The sequence below is a fragment of the Molossus molossus genome, unplaced genomic scaffold, assembly GCF_014108415.1.
Source record: "Molossus molossus isolate mMolMol1 unplaced genomic scaffold, mMolMol1.p scaffold_m16_p_11, whole genome shotgun sequence".
Lineage (NCBI taxonomy): Eukaryota > Metazoa > Chordata > Mammalia > Chiroptera > Molossidae > Molossus > Molossus molossus.
In genome coordinates this window covers 100,227,413-100,250,849 of record NW_023425346.1, presented here as the reverse complement: position 1 = coordinate 100,250,849, position 23,437 = coordinate 100,227,413, and the positions used below count along the sequence as shown (strand labels likewise).

General features: G+C 42.4%; 1 protein-coding gene across 1 annotated transcript in view; it reads right to left on the bottom strand.

Annotated features, from left to right (window-relative positions):
• Nucleotides 1-1,312: 1,312 nt before the first annotated feature.
• Nucleotides 1,313-23,437, bottom strand: part of LOC118625330 (nuclear body protein SP140-like protein) — a 37,469-nt gene continuing 15,344 nt past the window's right edge. Inside the window, exons 6-14 of the mRNA XM_036254213.1 lie at nt 22,407-22,460; nt 17,885-17,989; nt 10,300-10,442; nt 9,125-9,172; nt 4,079-4,191; nt 3,290-3,398; nt 2,918-2,995; nt 2,569-2,700; nt 1,313-1,807 (exon numbers count right to left, since the gene is read on the bottom strand). Coding sequence (XP_036110106.1) covers nt 1,712-1,807; nt 2,569-2,700; nt 2,918-2,995; nt 3,290-3,398; nt 4,079-4,191; nt 9,125-9,172; nt 10,300-10,442; nt 17,885-17,989; nt 22,407-22,460 — 878 coding nt within the window. The 3' untranslated portion in view covers nt 1,313-1,711. The remainder of the gene's footprint in view (nt 1,808-2,568; nt 2,701-2,917; nt 2,996-3,289; nt 3,399-4,078; nt 4,192-9,124; nt 9,173-10,299; nt 10,443-17,884; nt 17,990-22,406; nt 22,461-23,437) is intronic.

Sequence of the window (23,437 nt, the reverse complement as noted above, 5' to 3'; positions counted from 1 at the left end):
ATTCTTGTTGGCTGCTCATTGTCTTGCCTGCAAGAACACCATCTTCTGGTAGCTATTTTTTTATACATATGTGGGCCAGGGTCCCTGGTTGTCATTGCTGCTCATTACAAAAATTTCTCATCTTGCTATGACAGTTAATGCTGCCTTTTAGCTTCACTTATTCTGGAGTCCTATCATTTCATTTGCTGCTAGGGAATCCAGCTCTGTAAATCATTCTTGTATTATTCCAACCTACAGAGGACAGTCCCACTGAGCATCTCAAGGGAGCAGCTGTCCTCTAAACAGTACATTTCTTATTGCCTTGTTAAGGTGGTGTCTCTGAGGCCTCCTGAAGACACAGTCACCTGGTGGATGGGTTTTCCAGTTGTAGAGAGTAGAGCCATGCCATCTTCCCAAGGCTTTTGGATCCCCCCACCCTTTTTTTAGTTGTCAGCCCTGACAAGTCTGATATTTCTTCTTCTACTTCATCTAGTGTGCACTGTACTTTATACAGCAAGCCTCTAGGAGCCACGCAGGTGTATATTAGAATCATTGCCTTTGGACCTTGCCAGGCTGATTCAACTCTATGACCCAGGAGAGTGTGCCTGTATCAGCATCCCCACCCCCGGTTTTACATTCTAACCTTGTTTTTCTGGGATCCACTCCCACATACAATCTCGTAGCACCTGCTGGTATATGTTGTTTTAGTCCTACACCTCTACTGGGGTAAACCATCTCTTCTAGTTCATCTAGCATATTTCTAGTTTGGTTGTGCTGAGAGAACTCTGCATAATCTTAATTCAGGCAAGGTGGGGTGTAGGGCAGGGGTCTGTCTACCAACAGGGCAGGGATTTGCAGGCCAATGGGTTCAGGAGAATCTAGGTTCAGAGTTCTCGGTGCATCTACTTAGAAATCCCCATTCTGAGTTTCAGGGCTTCATGCTTTCTTTATCAGGCCCTTGACTTTGAAATCAGAGGCTTCCCTCAGCTTAGAATTCAGTCTTCCCTGAAATTCTGTCATTCTTAAAATTAGGGCCTGTGCCAGGCCTTCCTTACTGTCTGCCTTCTAGCTGCAGGTGATAATTAAGATATGTAAGCCTGCCATGTACTCTTTTGATCCCATTAGTGGAGTTTAGAAATAGCCACCTAAATATACAGTTCTTACAATTACTATTTTTTTCTTTGTAAATGCTAGACAATTGCATCAAGAGAGTCTACCTCCTCCCCCATATGTCATTCAGTTTCCTACAGGTGAATGTTTTTGCAACTGCACTGTTTCAGTACCCCAGGGACTATCAATATTCTGCATCTGGCTAGACAGTGATCCAACTCAGAAGTCCATGCTTAGGACTGGCTTGCTAAGACCATTATATTAAGTTGGGTTCCCTAAAAGCAAAGCCTGAGATAAAGTCTCTTAAGTAAGTGATTTATTGTGAGAATTCTCTCAGGAGGAGGAAGAATAAGGGAAGCAGGGATGCATGGTGGGAAAAGCTAAGCAAGGGAGTGGTTATAGCTGCAGATAGCTCTGGCCTGATTCCTTGGGGAGCACAGGAACGTGAATCACTCCGCATGGTTGGTTCAACCTTGGTGCAGGCCAAAGAGATGGAACTTCAGGTGAGTCAGGCTCTATTATGTCCAAAGCAATACACTGGGGAGAGGTGGCATAAGCAGCTGAGCTGGGGGATGAGAAATCTGCATGAAAGCGGGATTTTCCGGGGTCCCAACAGCGTCCACTACAGCAGTGAACTGTTCAGATTTGGTTTCTGAATAGCGAAGACTGCTTTAAAATCCTTCTTAAATTCATCCTCTGTTAGGTCTGTGTCATTGCACTGGAAAAGAGAAACAGGTGAAAATAATGACACTCATCGATGTCATTAGCCTGCTTGCAACTGAAAATGATCAGGACTCTTGTCTTAAACACCGACGTTACATGATCCAGATTAAGCTTAAAACTCATGCAGCTAAGGGTAACTTTTGCTTCCTAAGAGCACGATTACATCTTGTTGTCTAAACAGAAATGGGAAATCATTACTACACTGAGGACTCTTCCTCATTTGCTTTGAGTTGTTTCTTTTAGTGACAATTAGGAAGTAATCTAGTCTTAGTAACCGTCAGATATTACAGACATCTAAGTCCAACCAGTGATCTTCCTTTTACATTGTTTCTCTTATTCCCCTCTGGTGACATATTCTGTGGCTCATTTACAAGCAAATGAATTTGCACTTGGGGACTTCTGAGAGGTCTGATCGAATATATTTGGAGACAGATAAGAAGAACAACATGGTTTAGGACTGAATTTTCTCCTAAGGTTTGGAGCAGGGAGGACGCAACTGTTCTCCACGGGCACCTGTCGCCTTTGAAGGGAGGAAGGAGCTCTCAGGGGCCTGGCGTCTGGTTGCAGGGACACCTCCTGACTCACTCTTACTCTGTCTGGTGAACTTAAATCCTCAATTAAAAACTCACTTTCTGAACCCTTGCTTACACAGGCTTGTCTTCGGATGAGGGAAACTACAATTTCGCAGGAGCAGGAAATGAGGGTAGAGTGACTCAATGGACAGAGAAGGAAATGGCAGCAGGGAGAGCCACTTACCCTGGGGTCCTGAAAAATGTGGTTCATGTCCCGCACAAACACCTCCACTTGCTGGTACTGTCCCTCAATGAGATTCTTCTTGATGTTGTCCAACATCCTAAGTTTCTTTAGGCATCGAGAAGCCTGTTCAAACTGGTGAAAAATACGTCAATAGAGCATTACTGACTCTATTGACACATCAATGTCTGCTGCCCGTGGATTCCCATGGAACCCAGGGAAGCAGAGGGCGCATATAATGCAGCTCGGGCTCTGCCTCCCATGGGCTCCAGCTCCCAGGTCCCACAAGAGCCCGTGTCAGGTCAGGTAACATCATGGTGGCCTGTAATCATGGTTTGTTGTCATTACTTACATAATTTTCATGAGGAATATTCGGAAAAACGTTGCTCTCTAATTGCTGATAGACCTTTAAGAGGATGAAGTCACATTTCTGCAAAAGAAGGAGGCTGTGAATAAAAGCTGCTTGAAGAGAATGAGCCCTTATGCATGTGCGGACATGACCACACCAGTCTTCTGGAAGTTTCCCCAAACAGGTATTGCTCTTAGACACTAACATGTAATAACAGTTTTCTTCTGCAGACACGTTCTGGTGTTTTCAGTGTGGTTGAGGCATGGTCAGAAGAGCAGGCACCATTGGACACCCCCCACCCCCCATGACTGTTTGACTTCCCACACATGAGCAGAAACACAAAGGAGAGAGGTCTTGGGCTCAAATCCAACTCACCAACTTCTCCTCACTCCCCATCAGCCTCCCGAGGATCTCAGATTCCTTGTAATACTTCTGACTTTTTGGACCCATTTGTATTGTGCAGAAGGTACATCTCCAAGGGTTCCTGAGATGTCAGATGTAAGTGAGCAAAGCAAAGCCCCAGAAAAGCCACCATTCCTATGGCTGCCACTGTTTTCCTTTCAGGAATAGCCGATGGGCACAGCTGGAGTTGAAGAGGACACCCCACAGATTCTCTAGGACTCTCATGTGATCACCCTCCTCCCACCAATGGTAGCAGCAGGGGTTCTGTGGGTGGAAGGTGGTGTCAGCGTGAGTGGTGGGCTCTTCTTTCCCCACCTGAGCTGCTGGGAGCACAAGGGGCCCTGCCCTCCAGGACAGAGTGTCAGAGGCTGGGCCTTAACCCCTGGGGACCTTGGGCCTCCATTAGTCTGTCGAGAACATGGTAAAATGAGGGAATCAGTCCATGTTTCCTGCCTTTTCTGAATAAGCATAGAACACAAACATCTGGCATGTCCATTCCTGTGAACAGGAGTCTACGGGTAAGTCCTGGTAAGGACAGTAGCGGTATGTAGGCGCAGGACCCAGCCACCAGTCTCAGCCTCCCAGAGGAGAGAGCAGAACATTGCCCTCCAGCTGACAGTGTCTTTAAACAGCTCCCGGGATCAGACCCCATACCGCCAACCCTGCTCTTTCCCCATCAGGACATGAGGAGGGTTCTGCAGGGGGAGTGTGCAGGGCAGGAGAGGATCCCTAGAAGGAGAGAAAGGACAGCATCCCACAAACCTCTCCGACTCCACAGGCGGAAGGTGACAGTTCCCATGAAAGAAGCCCAAACAAGCGATGCAGCAGTAGAGCTTCCCTTCATCCTGGCAGATCCGGCATTTTTCTGAGTTTTCCTGCCAGAAGGTAAAACAATGTCTGTATCCCCAGTGAGACCCCGAAGATCAGCGTGGTGGGAATCTAGAACTCGTTGCCTTTGTGCGAACCTGTAAGGACACTCGGTGCCCCACCCTGAGCTATGGACAAAGGCATGGAGTGGAGGTTTCGGATAAAGAATTCTTGGTTTGCAGTCAAGTTCAAGAGGAGTGGCCTGTGTGACCGGAAGGGTTTTCCCTATGAAACCCGAGATTCTATGGCTGACAGGGAACTAAACCCGACATTCAAGGGTGGGCTGGGTTACACATGGTCCCCTGACAAGGCGCATTGTTCAGCTGTGGGACCTTATCCAGAGGATCTTGCTACGTAACCCTGCCCATTCTGGAATATCAGGTGAAGGTTAGTTAAACAAGCCAGTCATAACCTTCCACAGAATCCAAGGGGCCATCTCACCCTCCACAGCCCTGGTTGTTCTCTCTGTTCCTGGCAACCTTGGTGAGGCCTGCACGGCTAGCACTGCCCTCCTTCCTTGGTCTGGGAGTATATGTGACTAATAACCACCTGTCCATCCATCTGCCCCGTGACAGGAGCCATTATTTGGCATCTCCCAAACTGTCCAGAGGACATCTTCCCTCATCAGTGGGGTGAAGAGGAGGTGATTAAAACAGAAAACTGCGGCCAGTGTGGCTCAGTGGATTGAGCACTGTCCTATGGACTGAGGGGTCCTGGTTCAATTCCCGGTCAGGGCACATGCCCAAGTTGCGAGCTCAGTCTCCAGTAGGGGGCATGCAGGAGGCAGTTGATCAATGCTTCTCTCTCTTTTTCTAAATACTTTTTTTCTTCATTGATTTTAGAGAGAGAGGAAGAGAGAGTGAGAGAGAAACATCTATGAGAGAAAATATAGATTGGCCACCTCCTGCATCCCCTCTGGGGATTTAGCCCACAACTGGGCATGTGCCTTGACCGGTTTTCAAACCAGCGACCTCTTGGTGCATGAGTTGATGCTCAACCAGCCGGGCCAATGTTTCTCTTTCAAATCGATGTTTCTATCTCTCTTACTTCCTCTCTTTCTAAAAAAAAAAAAAAAAAAATCAATAAAAGCATTTAAACAAAAAAACACTGAAAACCAATTTTTTAAAAAAAATGATGAAGATCAACATTTACATATGAATCAGGAACTATATTTCCTCTGGTTCTGTCTTCTCGGAGAATTGAGACAGTTTGAGAACATCATGGGAGTAGTTCTATCCCAGATAGAAACATCCTGTCTATCCCATGGTGTACTGAAGAAATGTCTACCCCCGTGTGACCATCTGAAGTGACACATATGAGACTGACTTGGGGACTGGCCCACCCATTGATGAGTACTGGGTGGAGGGAAAGTGGTCCACTGAGGAGCAGGAGGAGGCAGGGATGACAATGTCCACCTTTCTCTGCCATGACCATTTCTGCTCTCTCCAAACATGTGAGGTCTGCACCATCTCTCCTGGGTTTACTCCATCAGCCTCACTGCTGTATCTCTTTCCTTTGTCCTCCTTCTCTTCCTCTAACGTTCAGACAGACTCTCTCATGGTTCCATTAAATCATTCTCAAAGCTGCAGTTACTCACTATGTCCCAGCTCCCAGATGTCCAGCCTGTCCTGTGCATTCATGCACACCCTACGCTCACCCAGCATCTCCCCCTGGGCCTTTAAAGCACACCCCAAACTCATCTGGTCAAAACGTAGCATGTTCTCCTGTCCTCACACCCACTACATGTTTGTTCTTGGTGCTTCCATTTCATTAAACGTACACCGTTGAACACAAACCTGAGAATTCATCCTGGTTCTATACTCTCCCTCGTATCCCCGATCCTATCTATCCCCACTCCTTCTCACAGTAATTTTTAAACTTCTTGTGTTAGTTCCATTGTCCCTGCAGGGTCCACTGTGTACAGGGTTGCTAAGACCCTAACGAATGGTTCCACCTTAATACATAGAGAAAAGTTCTCTGTTTCTCAAAGTCTGTATTATATCTCGGCTAACAACACACAAAGGTTAGAAATGTCCTTCCTGAAGCCATTGGACAGAGTGATTTAAAACATAGTTATGTTATGTCTTTTCAGGTAGAAAGTAATAAAAGATGAAAAGTTACTAATTAACAATTATTTTGAATCTTATTCTGGACTTTTGGATGAAAATTCTTGTGTGGGGCAATTTAGGTTCTGGTCATTTTCTTTTGCTTTTAAAAATGGTCATGTATGAGAAATATCAAAAATGATAAACATCTTGCCAAGGGCTCCCACTCAGTGTTCTGGAAGAATACTGAATCCCATCCCCAATGTGGACTGAGACTGTTCTAACATGGAGGTCTAAGGCCATTTTCCTTCTTCTTACTGTAGGGACCCACACATTCCCTTAATTGTTCTTCAGAAATTGGTGACCCTCTTCTCAGAAGAACAAGGAAATAACATATGTAACCAATACAAAATAATTTTGTGTCCCTAATCATTTAATCAAGACTAGGTTCTTATGTCTTTGTTTCTTCGCCAGCTGCACATTTGAATTGTGTGAGGAAAGTATATAAAATAATAATGTCCTGGCCCCAATGTCAGAGATTCCAAATCATTTGTCTGGGTAGGGCATGGGTATTGGTATTCTTCTTAAGTCACAGAATGAGTAAGTTAGTGTAAAAATCATTTGGAAACATTTTAACAATTCTAATGTCCAAGTCATCTCAGAATAATTTAATCAACATTTGTCTAGGGTGGGTTTTAGACTATGTTATTTTCCAAAGGTCTGGTGATTACAGTGTGCAGTCTGAGTTGAGATTTAGCCTGAACAAGTCAATGATGAATTAGCCTGTAATATCTATCCTATGAAAGATTACTATCAGGAGTGAGGACACCCTTGCTGGGACAGTTGTCTTCTCCTCTCCATGGACTCTTGATCATGAGTAGTATGACATGACCCTCTGGGTCTCCTCTATCATTCAGAGTCCTGGGAACCATACAGTATCCCAGAGATAACTCTACCACCTCCTATAGCTCTTCTGGGGCACCACCCCAAAGTTGAAACAAATCTAAGGTCCTTAGGCCTACAGTTCTTTTTCCAGAGATGGCATCTGGCTGACTTTTCACAGGAAACTGACTACTGGGCACTACACTTACATTGTTTTTGTATATTCAATAGAATGACTTGGATTCCTTCCCTTCAGGCAGCCTCAGCTTTGATCTCTACCCAGTCCAGTGAGGTCATAGACAAGTGTGATCCACTGGAAAATGACCTGAGAAATGCTCTTGTCACTGTCTGCCTTTCTGGGTAGCCTAGAATCCCATGCTCCCCAGTTATTCTTCATGGCAGACAATGAAGTTGAAACAATACTTGATGTCAAGGATATTATTTCAATCTTCTTCAATGCACATTGGGTATTTTTTATGAGCTCAATAATTATATGTTAAATGAGTAAATAAATGAGTATTGTTTCACTTAGGAAAAGAGATTACATGCTATATATTTAGCAAATATTAACATACAATAAATGATTGCCTGGCTAAGTATATCAGGTCATTTGACAACACAGCAATTGTCACCAGAAAGTACAAGTGGCCCTCATCTGGAGACAGGAAGCTGTCTTGTGGTGCCAAGAATGACACTGAAATTTCCAGAAACCAGGAAACTTTATCAGCAAGACAAGTTCTGGGTGGCAGAGAGGATCCACTGAGGTAGTACTGGGTCCTGACTCTGACTCACTTCTGTTCTTGATCAAGGACGCACAAGATAGAGGGGCAAGTGAGCCTTGTTTCTGCAAAGTGTTGCACCCATGGATAAGGAAAGGACCTGTGGGTTGGAAGTTGCTCACTCTTTTAGATAATCCAGATTAACTCTAGACACGTGGAGAGTGGCAGAGGCACTGTTCTTTAAAGAGTCACAGAATAGGTGAAACAATCATTTCTCTTCAGTAAACCTACAGGGTGAAATGTCCCAAGCCCTGGCCGTTAAAAGAACCAGAACTTCAGAAATGTAAAGGCCTGAACTTCTCACTCCCAGTGGAAGATCAAGTTTCAGTGGCCAGCTACGTATAACCTATTACAGAATTTTCACTTTTCCTTCTCCTCAAGTTCTCATTCATACTCAGTCTTGGAGAAACTCTCACTTACTCCTGAAACTATGCTTGCTGCCTCCATGGCCTTTTTTCCACAGGGGATGAAAAACTTCCACAGGTAGAAAGGAGGCCTGCCCCACCCATAGGGGGAGCCAAAGGGGCAGCATCAAAGTGAACAATTTTCCAAGTTAGAGCCTCATGTAAGATACGTCCATCGCCCAAGAGCCCCCTCCCCAACAGCACCATCCTCATGAAGAATAGGCCAATTGTTTCTGCTTGAGGAAGCATTTTGCATGTCTGTGTGTATGTTTTATTGAAGAGGATGTGAAAATCAGAAAAAATATGTTTTTCATTGCCTATTTTATGACAAAGTATATGGTTTGCTATATGTTTCAAGATAGACTTCATACTAGACCTGGTTCATCTGGATGATGGTGAGCAAATTTTTGCTCCATCAGATTTCATTAAAGTTAGAAAATAGTAACCTTTTTGAAAAAAAAAATCTGGGATTGAGTTGAAGATAACTCTGTGACCTTATTAAGAAATGCTTTTATGTACTCTGTAATTATGTTTGCTCTTACAACTTGGACATCTGCATCTATAGCGAAAACTCAGGTATGGGATTACTTTTGATGGCCCCTTATTATCCTCCTCTCAAATGATTTACCATTCAAAGAGGACCTTGCATACAACCTAATGTCCATTGGAGAAAATCTGAAGGCACATGCAAAATATATTAATTAAATAAAATAAAGGCAGGGGAGAGGAGAATAGGAAATAATGTTAATTATACAACTGAGAACACATAAAAGACATGCTGTGCATGTAAAACCAGTTATGTAATGAGAACTTGTATAAAGTGATAATCACCGCTTTTCCTCTACCGGCTGCTCTTGGAGGTGGAGGTAGTGTTCCTTCCTGAAAAATAAAAAGATCCAAGTGTATGGTTGGTTGACCTTATTTCATGTTTTGTGAGTCTGGCATTTCTAACCTCCTCATAAATATTTCTTCTTGGATGTCCCACTGTCAACTGAAACCAAACTGAGATCTCCCTCTTCTCACCTGTACTTATTTGAGAATTCATCACTGCTACCCAGAAAACCACCTTTAGAACACGTTTCCTTGCTCTTCTGCTTTTCCCCTATGTTTTAAGAGGTTTTCCTTCACAATCTCTTTGACACCTCTCACCTCCTTTCTATTCCCACAAGTGCCACTCAAGGTTATGTCCTCACGCTAGGGCAATTCAACCAACACTTGTATCCCACACCGACAGGGTGTCAGACACTCTGGACAGTGTTGGGCACACACACATGTGCAAACTCTAGAGGCAGAAAAAGAACAAGAAATTGTGTGAAGGGATAAATATAAACCAGTGTGAGAAGGGACTTAATAGTGGGGCCCAGGGAAGGGATGACGAGGCAGGTCAGTCAGGGAATATTCAGAGAGGGTGACATTGGAGCTGAACATGGGGGTTGACTAAAGGCTTCTTGGGCAGGAAGACAGTGAAGTCATTTGCAGGCCCCATGTCTGAGATGCTGTTTTAAGTATGTCATTTCATACCTCAGGAGACTCCCTGGTTCTGCTTTATCTATGCTATGAGTTTGAACTCATTAGCCTGGCATTAAATCCTTCCACAAATAACCCCAACTGATGGATTATGCCATCCTATCAGATGCAATCCTCTACTTTAACCCACGGAGCCACGTTAGTTGTGGTTCACATTATTCTTTCTCTCGAGTGCCTTCAGCCCACATGTGTGACTGTAGACCATCTTCTCTCTTTTAGTGCACAAAGTTGTCCGCAAGCACCTGTCAGCATGACCCTTCCCTCATCCAAGCTCCTGCATCTCCCTGGAAGGAGCTTCTTTGAGAAATTGTTGAGCTGCTTTGTACTGAGACAGGAGGGACGGACAACTCTGCCTTAGAAAAGGATAAGTTCAAGGACCTCAGGGCTCTAGCTATAACTTAACGTATATTTGGTGAGAAAATAGCAATATTTGACTACAACAACAAAAAGGCCTCTCCCCTGTCCCAACACTGGAATACCATTATCAGCTTTTTTAGGGGTATCCCATCGCAGCGCAGACTGTTCTTCCAATTATTTGCATTTTCGTAGCCTCCTCTGATTTCCAGTTCCCTGAGGCTGAACCAGTTTCCATCATCGCTTCTTATGCACTTCATCGTGACTCCTGTAAGACGGGGTAAGTTGATACTGAGACCTCTTTGTCCTCAGAGCTCAGACGTTGACCTCCTACCACATTGTGCCTGAAGCCATCCAATTTGGGTTCAAGATCAATAGCAGGAAAGTCTGGCCTAGTCTTTATACTTGAGAATCCTCAAACCCAACATGTAAGTCCCCTCCAAGGAGATTTCTTGCTTTGCATTGAAATCTCAAGTGGGGACCGTGTTGCTCACAATGGCACCAAAGCCACATCCTATGCCCTGTATTGTGGGAGACATTTTGCATGGCGTCAATTTTGTTATAATCTGCTCTGCCATCGCCTGCCCCAAAGCAGGATATCTCTGCATTCTGCATTTCTTTATCTCTGTATTTTGCATTTCTTTAAGTAACCATTTACTCATCAGCCAGTCTTTACTGACCTTTTGTTCCTTTTGTACTATTTCCTAGAATTGCTTCGGGCAAGCCTGGTGCTTGGCAACAGGCACTTCTTGCCCTATATATTGTATGAATTACCCCTGAATAAACGAGACTTGATCAGAACCCTGTCTTGTCTCCATGTCTCGTGTCTCTTGTCCCTCCTCATCCTCACTCCCCCTCTAGAGTCCTCGTTGCTCGACCTGCGGGACGGGTCAAGTGGCGCCCAACGTGGGGCTCCAGCACGGGGGAACGACGTGGGAACCTGCTACGTCTGCACCCCTCGGGTAAGTGAACGGCGATTATGGGTCAAGCATTGAGCCAAGATAAGGCGTTCGTTGAAGGACTAAAAAAGGCTACAAAGGCACGAGGAGTAAAGGTGAAAATTAAGCATTTGTGTCAGTATTTTGATTATATTAAAGAAGTTTGTCCTTGGTTTGGAACAGAGGGAATTATAGATCAAAAATGATGGAAAATAGTTGGTGATGCTCTTAGAGTTTACTATAAGACTTATGGACCCGAGAAGGTCTCGGTAACTGCTTTTTCTTATTGGAATTTAATGGATGAGATTCTGTCTCAGAGACATTCTGATCCTCTCGTTGCCAATATAGTAGAAAATGGTGAGGGTATATTACAGAAAAAAAAAGCGGGGGGGAATGAAAATGAAAGTAAAGAATGTGAAGACCTCATGTCATTCAATAGTGATAATGAGGAAGAAAAGAACGAGCCCACTCGGAATAAAATTATGCCTAAAAACCACCCATGAGGGGAGCTGTCCCCAAAATCCCTCCCCGCTTGCAATTTGTACCAGAGCTAGATGATTTAGAGGCTTTTCCAGTAACAGAAACAGTGGACGCGCAAGGACAGGCTTGGCGCCACCATAGTGGGTTTGATTTTAAATTAATAAAGGAGTTAAAGACTGCTGTAGCACAATACGGAGCCACAGCCCCGTATACTACGGCAATTTTAGAATCAGTAGCCGAGAATTGGCTTACGCCTGGGGATTGGCAAACACTAGCCCGAGCGACACTTGCTGGAGGAGACTATCTCCTATGGAAATCAGAATATGTAGAGAACTGCAGAGACATTGCTAAACGCAATGTGCAGGTTGGTAATGGATGGAATTTCGATATGCTAATAGGAGAAGGAAATTATGCCAATAGTGATGCCCAAATGCAATATGATGCAGGCCTTTTTGCCCAAATTCAGACAGCAGGCACTAGAGCATGGAGGAAGCTGCCCACCAAAGGCGACATGAGCTCCTCCCTTACTAACATTAAACAAGGACCTGATGAGCCTTTTGCAGATTTTGTTCACCGCTTAATTACTGCAGCAGGCAGAATTTTCGGTAATGCAGACGCCGGTACAGATTTTGTTAAACAATTGGCTTTTGAAAACGCTAATGCTGCCTGTCAAGCCGCTATTAGACCTTATAAGAAAAAGACTGATTTAACTGGCTATATTCGCCTATGCTCTGATATTGGGGCTGCCTATCAACAGGGCCTTGCCATGGCTGCCGCCTTGCAAGGGTATACAGTCAGACAATTCTTAACCCAACAAAACAATAGTAAATGTTTTAACTGTGGGGAAACTGGCCATTTCACAAGGAATTGTAAAGGAAATCCCACTAATAACTCAAAAACTCAGACTCCAGGAGTTTGCCCTAGATGTAAAAGGGGGAAACATTGGGCTAATGAATGTAGGTCTAAAAAGGATGTTCAGGGTAACGAACTATCCCCGATGCAGGGAAACGGGTACAGGGGCCAGCCCCAGGCCCCCAAACCCAAACAAATCTTTGGGGCAGTCAGTTTTGTTCCAACAAACAACAATCCATTTCAAACCTCCTCAGAGCCACCACAGGAAGCGCAGGATTGGACCTCAGTTCCACCACCTATACAGTATTAACTCCTGAAATGGGAGTTCAGGCCCTTCCTACTGGAATTTTTGGCCCTCTGCCTGAAAACACATTTGGACTAATAATAGGACGTAGCAGCTCAACAATGAATGGACTACAAGTCCTTCCAGGAGTCATAGACAATGACTATTCCGGAGAAATTAAGGTTATGATGTCATCCCCCAAAAATATTAATACTGTCATCATAGGACAAAGATTCGCTCAATTGCTGCTCCTGCCTTTGATGCCCACCACAAATAGGGCAGTATCAGGACAAAGAGGTGATCAAGGCTTTGGGTCATCAGACGTTTACTGGGCAGAGGTCATATCAGCACAAAAACCCATTATGTCTCTCTGGTTAAATGGTAAGAAATTTTCAGGGCTTATAGATACAGGGGCTGATGTCACAATAATTAAAAAGAAAGACTGGCCTACAGCTTGGCCCTTAGACGCAACTCTGACTCACCTAAAAGGAATAGGGCAAAGTCAAAACCCAGAGAGAAATTCAAAGTTATTAACTTGGAAACATCAGAAATGTAACCAGGGCACCATACAACCATATGTTATAGCTAGATTGCCTATAAATGTTTGGGGTAGAGACCTCTTATCCCAATTAGGATTAATAATGGGAAGCCCGAATGCTGTTATTACTACCCAAATGTTGAAAACCGAATATCTACCAGGCCAAGGGCTGGGAAAAAATAATACGGGTATAACAGAACCCATAGAGCTCTCCCCAAAGACTGATAGGGCAGGATTAGACCATTTTCCATAGGGGCCATTGACACTCCTGTGACCCATGCAGAAAAGATCACGTGGCTATCTGAGGAGCCGGTGTGGGTTGATCAATGGCCTCTAACAGCAGAAAAACTGATGGCTGCACAACAGCTGGTACAGGAGCAGCTTGATGCTGGCCACATTGTCCCTAGTAACTCCCCTTGGAATACTCCTATTTTTGTCATTAAAAAGAAATCTGGTAAATGGCAGCTATTGCAAGACTTAAGAGCTGTAAATAAGACTATGGCACTAATGGGAGCCTTACAGCCAGGACTTCCCCCATCTGTTGCCATACCTTTGGGTTATTTCAAAGTCATTGTTGATCTAAAGGATTGTTTTTTCACGATTCCTCTGTATGCAGATGATCAGAGGCGATCTGCATTCAGCTTACCAGCTATAAATTTCAAAGCGCCTATGAAAACATTCCAATGGCGTGTTCTGCCACCGGGAATGGCTAATAGCCCTACCCTATGCCAATCCTTTGTGGCCTCAGCCTTACAATCAGTTAGAGACAATTGGCCAAATATGTACATTATACATTACATGGATGATATCCTCATAGCCCTAAAAGAGGGGAGCGAGGTTTTGAAATGCTATGAGATGATGCGCATTGCCTTAGGAGACAAAGGCCTGGAAATAGCCCCTGACAAGGTCCAACTCGTAGACCCTTATACATATCTTGGTTTTCAAATGCGAGGGTCCCTAATTTCCTGTCAAAAATTAGAACTAAAATTAGACAAGCTTAAAACCCTAAATGACTTCCAAAAATTGCTAGGGGACATTAATTGGCTTATGCCCTATTTAAAAATCAGTAAAGGAGAACTTAAACCCCTGTATGATATACTGCAGGGAGATGCCAACCCTACTTCTCCCCGTGAACTTACCTTGGAAGGAAAACAGGCTATACGCAAAGTCGAACAGGCTATCCATTCTCAAACAACCACCTTTATGGATTACACTAAGACTTTAAAGTTTATTATTTGTAAGACTGCTCTCTCCCCTACCGCTGTTTTCTGGCAAGACAGCGCCCTTAATGTGGATTCACTTGCCTGCCACATCTAAAAAGGTCATTGAGCCATATTATCAGTTTCCAATCTCATTACGATGAGTAGGGAACAAGCTAGGCAAATTGTTAAAAACTGCTTAAATATCATAGATACCTTTAGTGGATTCATTTATGCCTCCTTCCAAACTGGTGAAGCCACAAAACATGTGATCAGTCACATGCTAACCACATTTACAGTTCTGGGATGCCCACAGCAATTGAAAACCGATAACGGCCCAGGCTATACAAGTTCAGCCTTCTCCCAATTTTGCAAACGCCTCAATATTCAACACATAACAGGTATACCTTACAACCCTCAGGGCCAAGGGATTGTAGAGAGAGCACATCTGTCTTTAAAGATCACCATTAATAAAATAAAAAAGGGGGAATGGTACCCCACAAGGGGGTCACCCAGAAATATTCTCTCTCATGCCTTATTTATCTTCAATTTTTTAAATTTGGACACTGATGGGCAATCTGCTGCTAATCGCTTTTGGCATACAGAAACTCAAAAACAATTTGCCTCAGTGTTGTGGAAAGATCCGCTAACCAACTCTTGGCATGGCCCAGACCCAGTCCTCATCTGGGGCCGAGGTTCTGTATGCATTTACTCTAAGAAAATGAAATCTGCCAGGTGGCTACCAGAGCGTTTGGTTAAACAGATTGATCAAGTTAAAGGAATAACAGATAACCATATAGATAACTCCAGGGATGAAAATTCGCCCTGAGAGGCCTTTTTTCTTTTCAGGAATGGACCGGAAGGCTGAAATCTTACTGCAGGGATACTACTGCATCTTTGCCTGCTTGTGGAAGGAGGTTTGGGGCCTCCTCCACAGCCTGACCAGCTTCTGAGGACCTTGTTTGGCCCCCCATGTGACTGCCTTGCAGGAATGCTGCTGCTTAAAAGAACTTTTCAATAACCCCCCTTTGGAGCAGGCTAAATGGGGTGCCCTCTGTTGGGCCCCTTACTAGGCCTTTTCACTCAATGAGGTGATGGCTTTTATCAAGCAGCAGACAGATGCCATTGAGTTGCAATCTATACAGGTCCATTATCATAGACTTGAAATGGCCGACATAAAGCTCACTCTAGCTGTGAGTCAGTAAGCTATGACTATGCCCGAGATGGCAAATAGTGAGTCTCAAAAACCTCGTCATCTTGGTGCGCTGGACTGGATAGCCAGAGACGGGCAACTGGAACTCACACGCGTGGCCAACCACCACCTAAGACAGGAACAAGGCCTTATGCTGCCTTGCTTTCCAATGACGGGTAAGGACAGGTTGGCACCGTGTGCAAGTTTCCTGACCTAAGACAGGCACAGTCCCCTCAAGGTATTATTTCGGCCTTAAAAAATTAAAGAAAAGGGGGACCTGTGGGAGACATTTTGCATGGCGTCAATTTTGTTATAATCTGCTCTGCCATCGCCTGCCCCAAAGCAGGATATCTCTGCATTCTGCATTTCTTTATCTCTGTATTTTGCATTTCTTTAAGTAACCATTTACTCATCAGCCAGTCTTTACTGACCTTTTGTTCCTTTTGTACTATTTCCTAGAATTGCTTCGGGCAAGCCTGGTGCTTGGCAACAGGCACTTCTTGCCCTATATATTGTATGAATTACCCCTGAATAAACGAGACTTGATCAGAACCCTGTCTTGTCTCCATGTCTCGTGTCTCTTGTCCCTCCTCATCCTCACTCCCCCTCTAGAGTCTTCCTTGCTCGACCTGCGGGACGGGTCACTGTATCACAAAAATTTTCTTGCATTTCAGTGGCATTATTGAGCAGATATTTTTCTGTCCCTGAAATCATGGAGAGCTGGCTTTAAAGTCATTGTGAAATAGGTTTCAGTGGAAAGTGTAACTTAAACATAAAAAATAGTTATGTACTTAACAACATTAGTCATTAGAGAAAAGGAAATCAAAACTTCGTTGAGATAATTCATCTTGCTCAGTAAGATGGCTGTAATGAAAAAGACATAATAACAAGTGATGGTGAGAATGCAGAGAAGTTGGACACCTCAGAATTCCTGGTGGGGATGTAACCTGGAGAAATACTGTGGAAAATAGTTTGTTTTTTCCTCAATAAATTAAACGTAGGATTACCATATAATCCTGTGATTCCGCTACAGAGTATGTAGCAAAAAGAATTAAAAAAAAATAGGACCAGAAAGCTTTACACAAAATAGCATTATCCATAATAGCTAAAGAGTGAGAAAACCTAAACTTATAAATGCAATATTGTATATCCATACCATGGACTATTATATTATTTGACAATAAAAAAGAATAATGTATAATACATGGTACTATATGTGTGAACCTTGAAAATACCATGCTGAGCAAAAGAATCAGTCACAGAAAGGCACATGTTATATCAGTCAATTGATATGAAATGCTTACAATAGGCCAGTTTATAGATCATAACATGGATTAGTGGTTGCTTAGGGCTGGGTGGTGGGTGGGCACTGACTGCTGAAAGACCTGGGGTTTCCATAGTGGGGGACAAAAGTGTTCTAAAATTAGATTGTGATGAATGTTTTATAATTTTGTGAATAAACAAAATAAACAAACAATAAAACTCAACAGTGAATTCTACACTCTAAGTGGTGAATTATATGATATGAGAGTTATAACTCAGTAAAGCTGTTTAAAAATAGTTATGATCCAAACATTTATTTATATTAATTGGTGTTCACAGAGGCATATTGTAAATAATCCGATATGAAGTTCATTATAATAGACAATTATTGGAGAGCTTTATAATGTTAAAATCACAAAATATTCTATGTTCATTGTGTAAATTAACTCTCAAAATCACACCACAAAGCAGGTTTTTAATTATTACCCATTTCTTAGATGAGAAGTTTCAGACCCAGAAAGGTCCCCATCTGTACTTGGTCAGTCTTGGCAGAGCTGAGGCTGGGACTCAGGTTTTCTGATTCAAAATTCTCTGATCTTCTCGCTACATCAAACACCCTGTCCTGGTGATGACTTTCAGCAGGGGTATAGAATATAAGGTGGACTCTGAAGGCTTCTTCCCTGTTATATCTGATTCGTAGTAAAATATGCCATCTTTTTCACCCATACACTGACATTCCCTGTGGTTCCTTGGGCATCCTCATGGACACTTCCATGTGGGAGGAGCACTTACTATGCACCATTTCTTAATATATGAAAACATCATCTTTAGGGATCCCTACCTCCTCTCAAGCCAAACTGGGGCCCCAATTTCTTGAATGATGGGTAATTCACATGGGTAATACCAATCACATGGGTGATTTCTTCATATAACTATTGCAAATTAAAGTAGACCTTGAAACCTACCTCGTTCCAATTTTCTCTTAATTAACATCCCCGATGATTTCCCACAGGTCACAGGAAGTATTTCATCATGAAAATTCACACTCTTATTGGTGCTATGCTTTGTCCCTGAAAGAGAAGATTCTTCATTCTATCTCATTTTACAGTTGTCCATGTACTACTTCCTCCCATGTTGAGGTAGTTTCTATAAAGACATAGGGGTACTTAGGAAACTTTATTCCACACATCTCTAGAGTGCCAAAGTCTTTTTTCAGTGGCATTTTTGATGCATAACCAGAGTGTCTACCTTGATTTTATGTCTCAAATCTCACAGCAAACAGAATGCTTTACCAGAGACACCAGTCATCAATAAAAGTGTCTTAACTCCCAGTCCAGTCACCCCCTCCCCCAGATTCTTACATGACAAGGAAACACAGGGCTGCTGTCATGTGCTGCAGGAAGCTCCCCAGCTCTGCTATTTCCCTGCAGTCAGGTAGCTGGAGACAAAGTCAGAGACTGTGCATGTGGCTCCTAGTTTGAGCTCCGACGCAGTGAGCAAGAGGATAATGGTGGGGTAACCTAACAGAGACGGTGTCTGCCTGCTACTTGTGTTCTCTGCTTTGCTCCATTTCCCCCCACATCAGCTCTCTCCAGAGATGAAAGAGGAGCTCAGGAAACTCTAGAACCATCTGCAAATTGCATGGCTGGCTGGACCATCTGAGTCTGACAATGGTGTGTCCTTTATTAAAAGCTATTTCCACCCTGACCGGTTTGGCTCAGCGGTTAGAGTAAGATTCAACTCAGGGATGCAAGGATGGTGCAGTATTCGCAAATCAATAAATGTGATAGACCACCCAAACAAAATGTAAGATAAAAACCCTATGATCATATCAATAGATGCTGAAAAAGCAATTCGACAAAATTTAGCACCCATTTCTGATAAAAACGCTCAGCAATGTGGAAGTAGAGGGAATATATCTTGACATAATAATAGCCATATATGAAAAACCTACAGCCAACATCATACTCAATGGGCAAAACTAAAAGCATTTCCCTTAAGAACAGAGACAAGACAGGGATGCCCACTTTTGCCACTCTTATTTAACATAGTATTGGAAATCTTAGCCACAGCAATGAGACATGAAGAAAAAATAAAAGGGATCCATACTGGAAAGGAGGAAGTGAAACTGTTATTATTTGCAGATGACATGGTATTATACATAGAAAACCCTAAAGACTCCATCAAAAATTTACAAGATTTAATAAAATAATTTGGCAAAGTAGCAGGATACAAAATTAACATGAAGAAATTGATGACATTTTTATACACCAATAATGAACTCACAGAAGGAGAAACTAAAAAAACAATCCCACTTATCATTATGGCAAAAAAATTGAGATTCCTAGAAATAAACTTAACCTAAGAAGTAAAGGACCTATTTGCAGAAAACTACAGGACACTCAAAAAAGAAATAGAGGAAGATATAAAAAAAAGTAGAAGCATATACCTTGTTCATGGATTGGAAGAATTAACATTATTAAAATGTCCATACTACCCAAAGCAATCTATAAATCGAATGCAATATTAAAATACCAACAACATATTTCACAGAACTAGAACAAATACTCCAAAAGTTTATATGGAACCCAAACAGACCCTGAATAGCCACAATAATCTTAAAAAAGGACAATACCAGATATCAGGCTATACTACAAAGCTACTGTAATCAAAACACCTGGTGCTGGCACAAGAACAGGCATATAAATCAACGAAACAGAGACCCCAGAAATTGACCCAAGACACTATGCTCTATTAATATTTGGAAAGGTGGCAATAGTATACAATGGAGCAAAGACAGCCTTTTTAATAAATGGTGTTGGGAATATTGGAAAAAATGCTACATGCAAAAAAATGAAACTATACCACCAACTTACACCATACACAAGAATAAACACAAAATGGATAAAATACTTAAATGTGACTCTTGAATCCATAAAATCTAGAAGAAAATGTAGGCAACAAAATTTTAGACATCACATGCAACAGAATTTTCACCGATACAACGTATAAGGCAAGAGGAATAAAAAGGAAAGAATTAATAAATGGTACTACATCAAACTAAAAAGTTTCTGCACAGAAATAGAAACAACCATCAAAATGGAAAGGGAACCCACTATATGGGAGAGCATAATTGCCAATATTACATCAGATAAGAGGTTACTTTCTAAAATATATAGAGTACTCATTCAACTCAACAGAAAGAAGACAAAGAACTCAATTAAAAAAATGGGCCCTGGCCGGTTTGGCTCAGCGGTTAGAGCGTCGGCCTGCCGTCCGGAGAGACCCGGGTTTGGTTCCCGCTAAGGGCGCGTACTTCGGTTGCAGTTTGTCCCCGGCCCTGGTTGGTCGTGCGGGTGGCAGCCACTCGATGTGTCCCTTCACGTCGATGTTTCTCTCTCTCTCCTTCCTCTCTCTCCCTCCCACTCTATCTGTACAAAAAATGGAAAATATCCTCGGGTGAGGAAAAAAAAAAAAAAATGGGCAGAGGACCTAAATAGACATCTCTCCAAACAGGACATACCAATGGCCAAGAGACATATGAAAGAATGTTCAACATCACTAATCATCAGAGAGATGCAAATTAAAACGACTATGCGGTATCATCTCATACTTGTCAGAATGGCAGCCATCGACAAATCATCAAACAACTGCTGGCCAGGGTGTGGAGAAAAGGGGACTCTAGTACTACTGGTGGGAATACAGCCTGGTGTAGCCACTATGGAAAACAATATTGTGTTTCCTCAAAAAATTAAAAAACGGAACTGCCATTTGACCAGTGTCCCCACTACTAAGATTATATACTAAGAAGCCTGAAACACCAATCAGAAAGAATATATGCACCCCTATGTTCATAGCAGTGCTATCTACAATAGCTAAGATCTGGAAACAGCCGAAGTGTCCATCAGTAGATGAGTGAACAAAAAAGCTGTGATACATGTACACAATGGAGTAATATGCAAATGTAAGAAAGAAAAATCTCTTACCCTTTGAGGTGACATGGAGTGACCTGGAGAGTATTATGCTAAGCAACATAAGCCAATCAGAGAAAGACAAATATCACATGATCTCACTTATTTGTGGAATGTAATGAACAAAACAAGCTGATGAACAAAATAGACCCAGAGACATAGAAGTAGGGTTCAGACTGACAAACCTCAGAGAAGGGGGTGGGGGTGGGGGAGGGAAGAGATAAATCAAAGAATTTATATGCATGTATATATAACCAATGGTCATAGACAACAATGCCGTGAGGGGTGGAGAACGGGAATGGGAGAAGGTGTCAATGGGGGAAAAAGGAGAAACATCTGTAACAAAAATAAATCAATTAATAGAAAATAAATTATATATTGTATGAATTCATTTATATGGCATTCCAAAAAAAAAAAACAAAACACCAAACTACAGTGATAAAAACATATCAGCTGCTGTCAAGACCTCGAATGTGCAAAGAGGGACACAAGTGGACCTTTGTGGATGATGGTTCCATGTCATGATCATGATGGTATTTACAAAACTACACACTTTTGTTAAAGTCTGAATTCTATTGCATATAAACGATTTCTAAGCAAATCTGACAAGAAAAGTGAAAACACACAATCTATACAAAGAAAACTATAAAATTTTATTGAAGAACAAAAAAGGTGACATGAATAAATGCATAGGCCATTCTCCTTGAAAAAGTTTTAATTCTACCCAAATTAATCTTAAATTCATTGCATTTTTAAATTCCCAAAAGAATTGGGGAAGTTTTAGGAGAAAATCTTGAGTCTAAACCCATGTAAGTTCAGCATTCCTGAACTTCTGAAATCTTTGTCTTCTCTGTTTCTCCTCAATGTATCTTTTCTTTTTTTGCAACAGAAAATATGAGTTGGAAAAGCAAATTTTACTTCAAACCTTTGTAATTAAGCCAATTTCGTACTGAATTATAACCAGACCGTTGTTTCAGAGTAGACTGCTGTTCACAGGTCCGGGAATACAGGGAAAGACACATTAAAGGATATTTTAGCTCATGAGAAAAAAGCGTGTTGGGGGTATTTCTTGTAATTACTATCTCACATCATACTCACAGAGGTGACTGCTGTGTGAACTAGAGATTCTTAAGGTCACTCACGTTCCCTGCTCCCCTCCTCCACCTTCAAAGCCAGCAATGCTGCTTCTCTCTGACCATTCTTCCATAGTCACTGTTCCCTCTCTTCACAGCCAAGAGAGGCTCTGCACTGTTCAAGGGCTATGGGAGTATATTGGATCACCCAGGCAATCCAGGATAATCCCCCCCCCCCCCCATTTTAAGGTTCCTAGTTGAATTAAATCTGCAAAGTGCACTTGCCATGTAAAATAATAGATTACAGGCTCTAGGGATTAGGACACGAATGTCTTTGAGAAACAATCCAAATTATAAATGATATTATCAATAATAATAATGATGAAACTCTGGCATTTAAAAACTCATTCTCACATCAAAAGCAAGTGAAATCTTACTCTTACTTTTTTTTTTTTTGGTCTTTTCTAAAGCAGAGCTGTTTCCAAGATCCACGGTACCTAGAAAAACAAAAACAGGTGGTGGTGAAAAAAAGAGAAATGAATAAATAAAAGTTGCAGATTTTAGCATGATTTATATTGCAGAAGTCTTGAGTTTACAAGGGTGTTAGATTTACTGTTTCTTTCTTCTAAAGGAACTGAAAACCCTACTAAATTGAGAAGTAGGACTTTTGGGTCTGGGTCTTCCTTTACTTCATAACGGCACTTTAAAAAATACTCTCAAATACCTTTGTGCTCAGAGGTAGAAATAGGTGTCATATCCTGTTTAGATCTTACAATCTTTATGAGGAAGTTTGTACAGAACTTTTTTGACACCACATCGACCTGTGACATGCTGGAGGACAGACATCCGTCAACAGTTTGTGCCGGGTTAAGAATAGCTGACTTGCCATTTTCCTCCTATCAGTTTAGTGGCAGAATCAGTTGTCTTTTGAGGCCTCGCTAAGATTGTGACAAAAGGACACTATTACCTAGGAGCAAATGAACCCTTGGCTCTCGTGGGTTCCACAGAACATGGCAGTGATAGAGATGGAAATGGCTGTATAAAAACAAGGCTTTATTAAATGTTTCTATTACAGTGGCTATTATTAATGATTCATTCAATGATGTAGTAAGCTAGATACTTCCATTTTAGGAGTGTATTTCTACTACATTTTCCATGATAAACAACAGGGCTCATTCTGTGAAGTACAACTTTATAATAATCTCTTGCCTCCCTGCTGTTCCCCAAAGAGTCAGACCAAACAAAGAGAATGGGACCTGCCATGAACTGGACCCACTTTTGGTCAAAATGTGCTCAGAGTCAAGTGCAGCAGAAAACAGGAACTCTTCTCTCTCTTCCTCCTCCTACCCCTTCTATTGTCACTTCACACGTCCTCCATGTGCCATTCCTCCTGTCTGAAGGCTGAGAAATGATCTCGTGTCTGAGCCAGAGACCTATTTCAAGACCGTTGGTTAGAGCCCTTTGCCTACACTGA